Source organism: Cricetulus griseus, chromosome 4 (genome assembly GCF_003668045.3).
Source record: "Cricetulus griseus strain 17A/GY chromosome 4, alternate assembly CriGri-PICRH-1.0, whole genome shotgun sequence".
NCBI classification, from domain to species: Eukaryota; Metazoa; Chordata; class Mammalia; order Rodentia; family Cricetidae; genus Cricetulus; species Cricetulus griseus.
Window position 1 is genome coordinate 150,509,231 of NC_048597.1, and position 12,558 is coordinate 150,521,788.

General features: G+C 39.2%; 1 protein-coding gene across 6 annotated transcripts in view; it reads left to right on the forward strand.

Moving 5' to 3' along the window:
- The window catches only part of LOC100774045 (von Willebrand factor A domain-containing protein 5A), a 32,071-nt gene extending 20,319 nt beyond the window's left edge, over positions 1 to 11,752 (forward strand). For 4 of the 6 annotated variants that reach the window (XM_035443579.1, XM_027411835.2, XM_035443580.1 and 1 more), the window contains 10 exons: positions 3,029 to 3,143; positions 3,808 to 3,972; positions 4,223 to 4,323; positions 5,013 to 5,263; positions 7,421 to 7,504; positions 7,598 to 7,717; positions 8,183 to 8,313; positions 10,921 to 11,047; positions 11,349 to 11,414; positions 11,515 to 11,752. In XM_035443579.1, coding sequence (XP_035299470.1) covers positions 3,029 to 3,143; positions 3,808 to 3,972; positions 4,223 to 4,323; positions 5,013 to 5,263; positions 7,421 to 7,504; positions 7,598 to 7,717; positions 8,183 to 8,313; positions 10,921 to 11,047; positions 11,349 to 11,414; positions 11,515 to 11,594 — 1,240 coding nt within the window. In that variant the 3' untranslated portion in view covers positions 11,595 to 11,752. The remainder of the gene's footprint in view (positions 1 to 3,028; positions 3,144 to 3,807; positions 3,973 to 4,222; positions 4,324 to 5,012; positions 5,264 to 7,420; positions 7,505 to 7,597; positions 7,718 to 8,182; positions 8,314 to 10,920; positions 11,048 to 11,348; positions 11,415 to 11,514) is intronic. The other 2 variants (XM_035443581.1, XM_027411837.2) reach the window with 1 other exon arrangement.
- The last annotated feature ends 806 nt before the right edge of the window (positions 11,753 to 12,558 follow it).

Below are 12,558 nucleotides of genomic sequence, written 5' to 3' on the forward strand. Positions count from 1 at the left end.
TATTTTTGGACTATTGGTATTTAGATGGTATTTTCCCCCGATAGGCTTACTCTTTGCTTTCAGTGTGTGTCTAGACTAGAAACTGGTAGTCTGAATCCATCTAGTGTGATATATTTCATGGCTAGATCACTTCTTACTAATCTCTACCTCTTATATATTAATATTTCTACAATGTTCTGTGAAAAATTCTCAGGTGTTTTCAGGGATAACTACCACTGACACAACTCAAAACTCCACAGTTTTCCTACTACTCTGAAGCTGCCTAGCTGTTCAGCCATCCACACGTGACACAAGCTTCAAATGGTGGACAGCATAGTGAGGCTCAGTACTCTTTTCTTCTCTTCATTTTCAGGTTGGCTTCTAGCTTCATATTCTCTGAGCAGTCATTGGAGCCTATTTTATTGGTAGTTTTCTGCATGTACACAAATTTTTTAAATTATAATTTGTAGGTATCTCATTCTCCCTGGCTTGAATAATCTACTCTAGTATTTCTGTGAGTAGAACTTACTGTGGTTTTCTTGAATCTTATATGTGACTTCTTCAATATCAGGATCTAAGAATTTGTGTATTTCACTTCCAGGTGGTCTGCATGACAAAAGCATGGAAACTCAACTAATCTGCTTATCTTATCAATAAACTTGAAAATGCTAAAAGCAATAGTGACTGCTTTACAAGTTAAGAAGGAATTAAAATACAATATGAACTTTGATCCTCATGTTTATATACAGAGAACACTAATTCTAAGGTCACATATCACAGGATTTGTGGCTGATGACTGACGTTAATGAAAAGTCCACAGACACTGAATGTATCAGCCAACGTGTCAGTGCATTTACTTTATATTTAAATTTTGAAAATATTTATATCTTCATATATATTCTTGACTATTATATATTTTACTACAGGAAATTCATAGAAAAATAGAACATATTTTGTAAATTCTCTGAGCCCTAGATCTTCATTAACAACATGAAACTGAGGCTTTCTCCATGAAAGATTTGTGACATTGAATTTTTTTTACTTACTTAAGCATTTCTGAAAGCTAATAGAAATAAAGCCTGATTTCTAAAAATTAATAGCATTACACTGACTTTGAAGTAAGTGCTGTATCTCTTCATGGTTTTTTATTCAGATTTAACTATCTTTTATTTATTTATATATTTTAAGAAACAAATATTTGGTTTTATTAGAGATTTTCATTGCTTCTTTAGTTGTGTGTGTACTGGAAACTCTAACTATACTGTAAAATATCTACAGTATATTTTTAATAAGAAACAGGATTGTTTTACATGACAATCCCAGTTCCCTTCTCCCACCCGTCTTCCCCTACCCCACCCCCTGACTAAAACCTTAACTGTCATATATCTTTTCTGCTCCCCCTGCATGGTGAAGCCTTCCATAGGGTGTCATCAGAGTCTTTCATATCCTTTGGGATAGGGCCTAGGTCTAACCCCATGTGTCTTGGCTCAGGGAGTATCCCTCTGTGTGGAATGGGCTCCCAAAGTCCACACTTATGCTAGGGATAAATACTGGGCTTCTACAGGAAGTCCCATAGATTTCTGAGGTTTCCTCACAGAAACCCATATTCCTGGGGTCTGGATCAGTCCCATGCTGGTATTCCAGCTATCAGACTGGGGAGCAAGAGTTCCCAGATGTTCAGGTCAGCTGTTTCTGTGTGTTTCACAGTCCAGCATGGTCTGGACCTCTGTGCTCATCACTGGTCCTTCTCTGCATCTGGGTTCCAGTTCAGATTGGTGATTATTATGGGTGTCTGTTTCTACTTCCACCAGCTGCTGGATGAAGGCATATAAGGCAGTCATCAATCTCATAATCAGGGGAGGGCATTTAAGGTAGTCTCTCCTCTGTTGCAATGATAGTTAGCTGGTGTCATCTTTGTAGATCTCCAGACATTTCCCTAGAGCCTGATTTCTCTGTAAACCAAAAATGTCTCCCTCTATTATGATCTCTCCATTCTTGTTATCATGTATTCTTCCCCTGACTCAACATTTCTGCTCCCTCATGTCCTCAACATCCCTCTTATTCTCCCCTTCCCATTCTCCTAGCTCCCCCCCCCCTCTTCCCATGCTCCCAATTTGCTCAGCAGATCTTGACCCTTTCCCCTTTTCCAGGGAACCATGTAAGTCTCTCTTAGGGAACTCCATGTTTATTAGCTTCTTTGGCAGTGTGGATTGTAGGCTGGTAATCCTTACTCTATGTCTAAAATCCACATATGAGTGAGTACATATCATGTTTGTCTTTTTGTGATTGGGTTACCTTGCTCAGAATGGTTTCTTCTAGTTCCATCCATTTTCCTGCAAATTTCAAGATTCCATTGTTTTTTTTTCTGCTGAGTAGTATTCCATTGTGTAAATGTACCACATTTTCTCTATCCATACTTCAGTTGAGGGACATCTACGTTGCTTCCAGTTTCTGGGTATTACAAATAGTGCTGCTATAAACATCATTGAACATATGTCCTTGTTGTATGAATGTGCTTCTTTTGGGTATATGCCTAAGAGTGGAAATGCTGGATCTTGTGGTAGACTGATTCCCAGTTTTTTGTGGAGTCGTCATACTGATTTCCAAAGTGGCTGTACATGTTGACACTCCCACCAGCAGTGGAGAAGTGTTCCTCTTTCTCCACATCCTCTACAACATGAACAATCATTGGTGTTTTTGATTTTGGCCATTCTGACAGAAGTAAGATGGTATCTCAGAGTTGTTTTGACTTGCATTTCCCTGATGGATGAGGATGTTGAACACTTTCTTAGGTGTCTTTCAGCCATTTTAGATTCCTCTATTGAGAATTGTCTATTTAGTTCTGTACCCCACTTTTTAATTGGGTTGTTTGTTGTTTGGGGGACTAACTTCTTGAGTTCTTTGTATATTTTGGAGATCAGCCCTCTGTCAGATGTGGGGTTGGTGAAAAGATATTCACCAATCCTCATGGGTCATTTAGCAGCCCATGAGAACTGATAGTTCTGCTATGGAGAGCCCATTTCTAACATTCATCATTTCACTGTTGCAGATGTTTCTCATTTGGTATTGGAGAAGGAGCCTCCACCAGTTTAATCAAAGGCATCGCACGGGTATCAGGGGGCACTGCAGAGTTTATCACAGGCAAGGACAGGATGCAGACCAAGGTGAGAACTGGCTAAGGGACCAGAGTTGCAAGTCCAGACTGATTGTGAGTCACAACAGGATTCCTGCTGCAAAAGACACACTTTCATGACTCTCAGGCCATACACTTAGTAAGTCTATTCATACAATGTTAAAAAGGTTCCCACTCTAATTTCTAAAGACTGTCATTTGACTATGGTAGGTTTGAATCCAAACAAAAGACAAATAAAGAGGTTGAACTTTTGTTTTGAAGACAAGAGACAAAAAACTTTAAAGATTTAGCTGTTCTGTCTGATATTGTACTCTGTTCTCTTAGTAATTGAGGAGAAATCCATTTTCTATGCAAAAGACACAAAAGAAGAGATAAACAAGTGTGTGTGTGTGTGTGTGTGTGTGTGTGTGTGTGTGTGTGTGTGTGTGATAGACACAATGGCATGATAAGTTCATATTCCTTCATTAGTATATGAAAACAAGACATCTCTGATCATATGTCTAACTTCCTCCATGTTTTTCCTATCCCTTTTCTCACTCACTTTTGCAGAAGTGTCCTTGTTAAATATTTCTCTCACACACCTACACTTTTATGTCTCTCAAGTGTAACTTTGCATACATACATTCAGAAAAAGAATAACATTTCTCTCTTAGCATTGGTGACAAGATATGACTGGCTTTTCTCTCCTCCAACAGGCTCTTGCATCTCTGAAGTGTGCTCTAAACTGTTCTGTGGAAGACATCTCTCTGAGCTGGGATTTTCCCCCTGGTCTGTCTGCTAGCATGCTTTCTCCAGAGAAGACTGTCATGTTTAAGGGTCAGAGATTAATCATCTATGCCCAACTCACTGGGACTATGCCTGTAAGTACCTATTATTATTCATTCCTTTACTCAGTGAGACAATCTATCAACAGTTTTATAACAGTGATGTTTCCTTGGAAGTTCAGCAAGCTATATCACTTGTCAGGCAGCCAGCCTCCTATCCTCTCATTCATGCCATGCTACCTGATTCTTAGTGTGATAATTCACTGAGCTGAGAAGCTTCTCTGTTTCTCACCATTTTCCTGTTTATAGTCTGTTCTTGTCACTCCTGCTCTCCTCTTATTTGCAGCAAGTGGAGAGCTCAGGAGAAGTGTGCCTCAAGTATACCCTCCAAGGCAAGAGTCTGGAAAACAGGGTGACATTTTCCCTACAACCCAAGACAAATGCCAGGTAAGAACTCACCTTTGCTTCTCCATCTCCACTTGTCCCCACATCTCTCTTCTCTTGTCTTCTTCTCCTTTCACTCACTGACTTGGTATAGGTTTCCGTTGATATTAAGTGACACTTTGACCACAGTAACTATTACAAAGGGAATCATTTAATTGGGTTTGGCTTACAGTAAAAATGTTTAGACCATGATTGTCATGGCATGAAGCATAGTGGCAGGCAAACACTGTGTAGGAGAAGGAATGTGAGTTCTGTACCTTGATCTGAAGGCAGCAGAGAAAGAATGCCACACTGAATCAAGATGTTGCATAGGCTATTTACATGGTCCGGAGCATTTGAGTCCTTCAAGCTCATCTTCACGAGGGCAAACTTCCTCCAACAAGGCCATAATTACAAGAACAAGGCCACATCTCCTAACAGTGCCACTCCCTATTGGCTAAGCACTTAAACACCTGAGTCTTTGAAAGTCATTCCTATTCAAACCACCACATTTCCCTTTCTTTTTCTCTGTCATTCTTGATGATTCAGTCATTCCTGTCACTGACCTCTGCTTTTTCCTCTAAGCTTTTCTTTTTCTGATTCATTCATCTGAACTCTTTGTCTCTGCATTACCTTTCAGATGCGGTCATTAGTTTTTAGGAGTCTTTAGATTTGCAGTTACTTTCCCTTAATTTTGTGCTGTCTTCTTTCAGCTTCACCATTCATCGGTTGGCTGCAAAGTCCTTGATTCAGATGAAGGACTTGGGCTCCCATGAGACATCAGATGGAGAAAAGGAGGATGTGTTGAACATGAGCATTCAGTCTGGAGTCCTCAGCTCCTTCACAGCTTTCATTGCTGTAAACAAGGATCTCAACCAGCCAGTGCAGGGGCCTTTGGCTCACAGAGTGATTCCAAGGCCAATGACTTTTTCAAATTTGCCTATCACATGTCCATATAGCACTGGTAACTTTCATTATAATTTAATCTTATTTTTAATGATTCTTAGATATCTAAGTGCATAATATAGATAATGATAAGTTTCAGAATCTCATTGATTTAATTTTATTACATTTCTTAAATGTTCCATGTTTTCTTCATCCTTCCACAAATAGGATTTATGGCTTGCCTTAATCTTTCTAGAGAAGCAGATTGTGTCCAACTGTGACAGAGATTAGAAGTACAGAAGAACACCAGCACACATTATGATACAGAAGCATCCATAGACACAGAATAATCAAATCATTTAATTTAAATCTAATTTCTGTTTTTGATGGTGAGTCAATGGTGGTACAGATAGCAAATGACAAGATTGCATCCGATAATGTAGAAGAGTGGATTTAAGAAAGACTTGAAGGTTTGAAAGAGTTATAGGGGGTAATTAGGCAATGAAAAAAAAAACAAAACAAAAATGAGCATAATTTTCAGGCATGTCAGAGGGTCCAGTTTTATTTGGTGACTTTTTTTCAGTAAATGTAAGCACCAATTAAAGAACATGATTTTCTCAATAATTTACAGCAAGTGTCACAACTTAAACTTAAGTGTAGAAGAGGGAGAGTGTTGAATTGATTACTAATGTAGGATTTTGAAATATTTCTTATGATTAGAAATTAGGCTATGATTGTAAATATTGAAGAGGGAAGTAACCTTCTTGATTAAGGTTTAGGTTTACTGAAAAGGAAGGATGAAGTAAGTAAATATATTTGAAACAATAGAAGAATCAGGGACTTAGAAAAAACAGTTCATGCCAATGACCAGTTTTAAAACAGGAAATCCAAGTTTAAACACTAGAAATGTGGGTGTTGTAATTTGAAAATTACATTAAAATATTTCTGATAAACAACTCTGAATAATACCAATAACTTGAGGGTATCAGACATGGGTATTAGATGGATCTGAGAAAGGCATGATATTTACATCAAATGTTGCATGATTTCCTTACACAGATAGTAAAAATTCTCAAATTTATGGAAGACATTGTGGTGAACTGGAAGCCTGTGGTGTGGTTTTGGGTACTTTGGGTACTGGTATAAGGTGACTTAATTAGTTGATGGTTGATAGTAGTGAGGACATATGGAAGCTAACCCAGGTGAGAAAGAAGGTAATATTCTTGGGCTTAGACAATTGCCAATCTAACCTTCTGAACCTGGATGCTTAGGGTGCCATTGAGATTCTTTTGAAAGGAACAAAAATAAAATGGGTTTGTGAGAGAGAAAAAAGATGTTTTTACATTAAGATGTATCTGGGAGAATGTTCTGTACTGCAGGTGATCTGAGGCTGTGCTTTCTCAGCTCATATCAGGGGTTCCAGAAGATTCAATAGGAAGTAGAAAGTGGGTTCAGATGGTGACTGTCTGCATTGGAAGAGGCCACACTGGAGAACAGCACATTGTGGTTAGTGAGTGAGGCTACTATGGATGGTGGAGTTAGTGTCTCTAAACCTCACTTTAAAAAAAATTATTTATTAGTTCAAGTTAGGGTATAAGCTTGTTTTACATGTAAGTCCCTTTTCCCTCTCCCTCCCATCACTCCATCCCTCCTCCCCCACCCCCAATCTACCCCCGACTCCATCCACCCACCACTCCCCAGGCAGGGTAGGGCCCTCAATGGGGGCTCTGCAAAGTCCACCAAATCTTCCTGTGCTGGGCCTGGGCCCTTCACCATATGTCCAGGGCCAGAGTGTAACCCTTCGAGTGGGATGGGCTCTCAAAGTCCCTTCTTGCACCAGGGAAAAATACTAATCCACCACCAGAAGCTCCCTGGAGTGCAGAGGGCTCCTTATTGACATCCATGTTCAGGGTTCTGCATCAGTCTTTTACTGCCCTCCCAGACAGCATCTGGGGTCGATGTGCTCTCCCTTGTTCAGTCCAACTGTTCCTGTGGGTTTCTCCAACCTGGTACAAACCCCTTCGTTCTTCATTCCTCCCTCTCTCCAACTAAATTCCAGATTTCAGCTCAGTGTATTTCTGTGGATGTCTGTCTCTGCTTCCATCAGCCAATGGATGAAGGCTCTAGGATGGCATAAAGAGAAGTCATCAATCTAAACCTCACTTTTAACATAATCTTTGATTGGTGTTGAACACAGAGGATGTTGCAGTCTCCACTGTGCATTTGTATTTTTCAGGCTACAGGTCATCATATCACTCAGGAATGTTACTAGGTGGAGTACTTTCTAAACATAATGTGTCAGCACATCGTTCAGTGTATGGTAAGCATCCCTACAGGTCTATGACGACATGGTCTAGAGTCTAAGGTAGTTTCTTCTGAGGAAAAGTTTCCTTAACATTGTTTTTTGTCACAGATGGTGAAATGTTAAATGCCTGTCTTTCATATGATAGTATAGAAGATACAGAATCCATGAGTGTGATGGAATACTCACAATCCTCCACCAAGGAAACCAACTTGCAAAATGACCACAAAGGTAAATTGGACCCCAGACAGTGTTTCTGACTTATGATAGCCATAAACTAACATTACAGTTTCTTCATCTTAGACATTTCTCTACATATGGTGTGACTTACTTGAGGCAGCAGGAAGGATGTGAGATTTGACTTCACCATGTATTTGCCAGAATGAGTCTAGCTTCAGTAATCTACAATATAGAACTTTATACCTTCTAACCTATTGTAATTGAGTGGCCTCTAGTTCTATGAGTCCCCTTGCAATCTATGTCTACACAATCCACCTGATATCAAGGCTTGTCCACAGCAGACTCTGCTACTGCAGTGTTCAGAACCCAGAGCAACTGGTCACCCAACACAGATTAGATATAGTCAGTGGACACCTTGCAGAACCCTCACTACAGACCCTGTTTCAAGAGACTGCCTCAGGTAGGCTGTGACCCATAATTTCCCTGTCATATATATTTTTTTATTTTTTCATAAAGTTTGTGGAGAAAATGTCGTTCTGTACCTGGTTTCCCTCCAAAAGGCAAATGGATCCTGGGAGCTGGATGAGGAACTGACTGAGATCCTGGGCACTAATTTGGAAGACATGAAGGCTGCAAATCCTGCCAAGGTGAGATGCAAAGTGTAACAGAGGATACAGAGTGTGCCTCATGATCATAGGAACATAATTAGAATAGAACAAAACCAGGGCCAAGCTGAGAAATAAGAATACAGATAATATAAAAGTGAAATTAATGTGTAATTTATAGTAGATGATATTATTTCAACTTAGGCCTGAGCATGAGGATCATGGAATTAGTAGCTTAGTTGCTGTAGTGCATGGTCAGACAGATGGACATCAATGGAAAAATAAGTGTTCTTCTTTGTTAATACTATTCCCTGAAATATATTTGAAACACACTTTTTTATCTTCATGCTGTACAAGATAATTTTAAAGCACTTAATATTAATATACTTTCTTTTCCTCAATTCAAGCAATTATGTCAGGTTCTATTTATGTAGCTATGCATAGATGAAGATATCAAACATTAAGAATATGAATACTCTGCCAGTGCAGAACTAGATTGAATGCTAGGATACTGTGTCTGCAGAGACTCCAATAACAGCCCCAGTATTGCTATTTTAGTGTTCTCAAATATGATAAAGAATAAACCTTATCCAGAATTTGAATTTACCTTCTGGATCGTCTAATAATATTTTTAAAAAAATCATATGCCAAATCATGAAGAAGAAATACAGTTCTCAGATATTAAAATGGGAGATATAAATAAATTCACCTCACATATTCTATAGTTATACTACTTGTACTATATCTTCTAGTCATGATTGGCTATTAAGCCTATGAAATGCAGTGAATGCAAATGAGATGTAAATTTTTTAGTTCACAGAGTTATACATGATGTAAAATGCAAACTGACTTAAATAGGGTGAAACTATGGAAATATTTTATCAATATTGTTTCACAATGGCTCCTTGACAAAATGATAATTTCTTTTTATCATTTTTTAAAATTATGGTTTAGTACTAGCTAAAGACATTGTTCACCAGCAGAACACAGCCCTAAAATATAAGAGGTCATGAATTGAATCTAGTAAATATGTAAAGGGAAGTTGAATAAATATCACATGTTGATATATGAATTTCCTTTGGAAATTTCAAAATTTAAAATGATAGATACTCTGACTAGATATAGATTACTTATAAATAATACTTCGAAATAAGAAATTGATGTCAAAATGGAAAAATAATTTTGAAGCCACTAAGCTCTAAATGTTTACTTTTTGATAATAATGAAGATACAGATTAACATTTATCCATTTGTAGATGATAAAACAGAAACAAAAAATGATAAATAGAAGAATCAAGAGACCAGAAAATCTCTGATCATGATTTTTAAGTTTTCATGAAATACAATAGCATTGACCAAAAAAACAAAAAACACAAATGGAAATCAAAAAATTGCTTTTATTTCTTAACCCTCAGTTGTATGAGTAGAAAACATGCAAACTGAATTGAAATCAGTTGCACATTAAACACAGAGGTGTCATGTGCCCACAAGCAATGTGAAGCAAAAGGTCTGAACCAAGACACCCGAGGAAGGGCTTCATTCTTGGGCTATGATTATAGATTTTCATAAGTCATCTATTCTAAGCTGAGACCACTCAAGAGCTACATTTTAAAAATCAGAATGGGCTTTGCATCTAGTCCTGAGCAATGTGCTTTTGGATTCTTAATACCTTGACATAAGCATCCCTCCCAGAAATATAAGTGACTTCTAATATTGGGCCTACATTCCAATAATCACCATTACTAAATAACTAATTTAAACATTTATTTTACCTTTTGTATTACTTGAATTCTTGGTTTGAAATGTACTTTTAATTCTTTGTTAGGGGAATTTCTTGTGATGTTTATTTTTGATTTTGTGGGGGGAGGGTTGTTTTTTGGCCTAAGAGGATACAAAAAAGAATTAATTAACACAATACATTAAAAGAACAGGGAGAGCTCTTGGTCTCCAGTCTGATAGCTGGAGAAAACATCATGGGACTGACCCAAACCCCCTGAATGTGGGTGTCAGTGAGGAGACATTGAAAATCTATTGGACCTCTTGTAGTGGATGAGTACTTATTCCTAGCATAGGAATGTACTTTGGGAGCCCATCCCACATGGAGGGATACTCCCTGAGCCTACACACAAGGGGGTTGCCCTAGACCGTTTCCCAAAGAATAAGACAGACTTTGAAGACCACTTATGGAAGGCTTCACCCTCCCTTGGGAGCAGAAAGGGTATGGAATAGGTAGGGTGCTAGTTGGGGGGGCAGGTGAGGGGGAGGGAAAGGGAATTGGGATTGACATGTAAAATAATTTTCTTTCTAATTAAAATAAGAAAAATAAATAAAAATGAAAAAAGGGGGAAAAAGAAGTCAAATTTGCAGTTTTGTCTCTTTATATAGCCTAATTGTTCATGTACTGGGTGTTTGGGGTGTCTTACAAACTATGATGCTGTTTACATTGGATTTACAACATAAGTCCTTTTCTAAGTGGTGATGGAATGTTTTCTTGAGGCTCTGTCAGTGTATGGTAAGGATGGTCCAGGGAATGCCATGTAGCAGCAGATTAGGGAATGACAAGGAAGGATTTAATAAACCTCTCTGCTTTCTCTAGAGTGGCTTCCTGCCCTGCCTGGAGCATCATAGAAGTTTCTGTCTGTATTGCAGGATCAGGACCCCTCAGTCTGGGCCACAGTGCTGGCTGTGCTCTGGCTGCATGCCAATGGCAAAGACTTGAAGTGTGAGTGGGAACTTCTGGAAAGGAAGGCAGTGGCCTGGCTCCATGACCATGCAGGTAGGAGCACTCACCCCCTTCCAGGTTTGTTTCAGAGCTATGCTTGTAAGTGTACCAGAGTGTGAGTGCTACAGAGTCCCTATAGTTGCCCCTACCATGGTATCTCAGAGCATTGTCTGTCCTGTCAGCCATAACTTACCCTTCAGGATTAGGTAAAATATGCAGTTGGTAGTTGGGACAAGCTGATATCAGAGGGAAGTAACACAGAAGTGGATGATTAGCTCAGTAAGACTAACCCTAGACATGTAGCCAGTACTCATGGATGTTTATTGTATCGTTATTGCTTTGTTCCTGTGGACAGAAAGACTAAAGAAGACTCAGAACAAGAAATGGGGCAAATCCAGGGTACTGCAGGAAGCTGAATCAGGTCTGAAGGGGATGAAAGAAATAATTGAGGAAGGCTCATGAAAAAGCCTCCCTCTCTTCCCGTGTAGCACAGTTCTGACTCATGTTTTTCTTCTTCACAGACTCCTCCATCCCCATGCTAGTGCAAGCTGCCAAGAGTTTCCTGGAATTGTCTGTGACTCCTGATGACCTTGTCTTCTGAGAGTGTAACAAATGAAGCAACAGCATTGCCTCACTATGACTAAGTCCTTCCCGTTTTCCTTGGCTGAAATAGCATTTGGATTTTATCTTAACCTTTTTTCTTTTTTTCTGGTAACAATAAAGGCTCTCTGCCCTGGCTTGCTTATCTATTCCAGATTCCATTGGATTTGATCTAGTGTCTGCATCATTTCCTCAGTGAGAAGTTATTGTTCTCTCCCATCATGTCATGCACAGAATGACATTGAAGATTTATAGAGAAATTACAGTAAAATAATTCGCATGAAATCTTGAGTAAACACTGCAACATCGATCCTGGGCCAAGCCTCATTTAATAATTGCATTATTGTTATCTACTCTGTTCTTTTTTTCCAACTTTTTTATTTGAATTAGAAACCTGCCCCCCCAACTAAAACCTTATATGCCACATATCTTTTCTGCTCCCCCTGGATGGTGAGGCCTTCCATAGGGTGTCATTAGAGTCTTTCATATCCTTTGGGATAGGGCCTAGGCCCACCCCCATGTGTCTTGGCTCAGGGAGTATTCCTGTATGTGGAATCGGCTCCCAAAGTCCACAACTATGCTAGGGATAAATACTGGGCTTCTACAGGAAGTCCCATAGATTTCTGAGGTTTCCTCACAGAAACCCATGTTCCTAGGGTCTGGATCAGTCCCATGCTGATATTCCAGCTATCAGACTGGGGAGCAAGAGTTCCCAGATGTTCAGGTCAGCTGTTTCTGTGTGTTTCACCAGCGTGGTCTGGACCTCTGTGCTCATCACTGGTCATTCTCTGCATCAGGGTTGCAGTTCAGATTGGTGATTAGTTATGGGTGTCTGCTTCTACTTCCACCAGCTGCTGGATGAAGGCATATAAGGCAGTCATCAATCTCATAATCAGGGGAGGGCATTTAAGGTAGTCTCTCCTCTGTTGCTGAGATAGTTAGCTGGTGTCATCTTTGTAGATCTC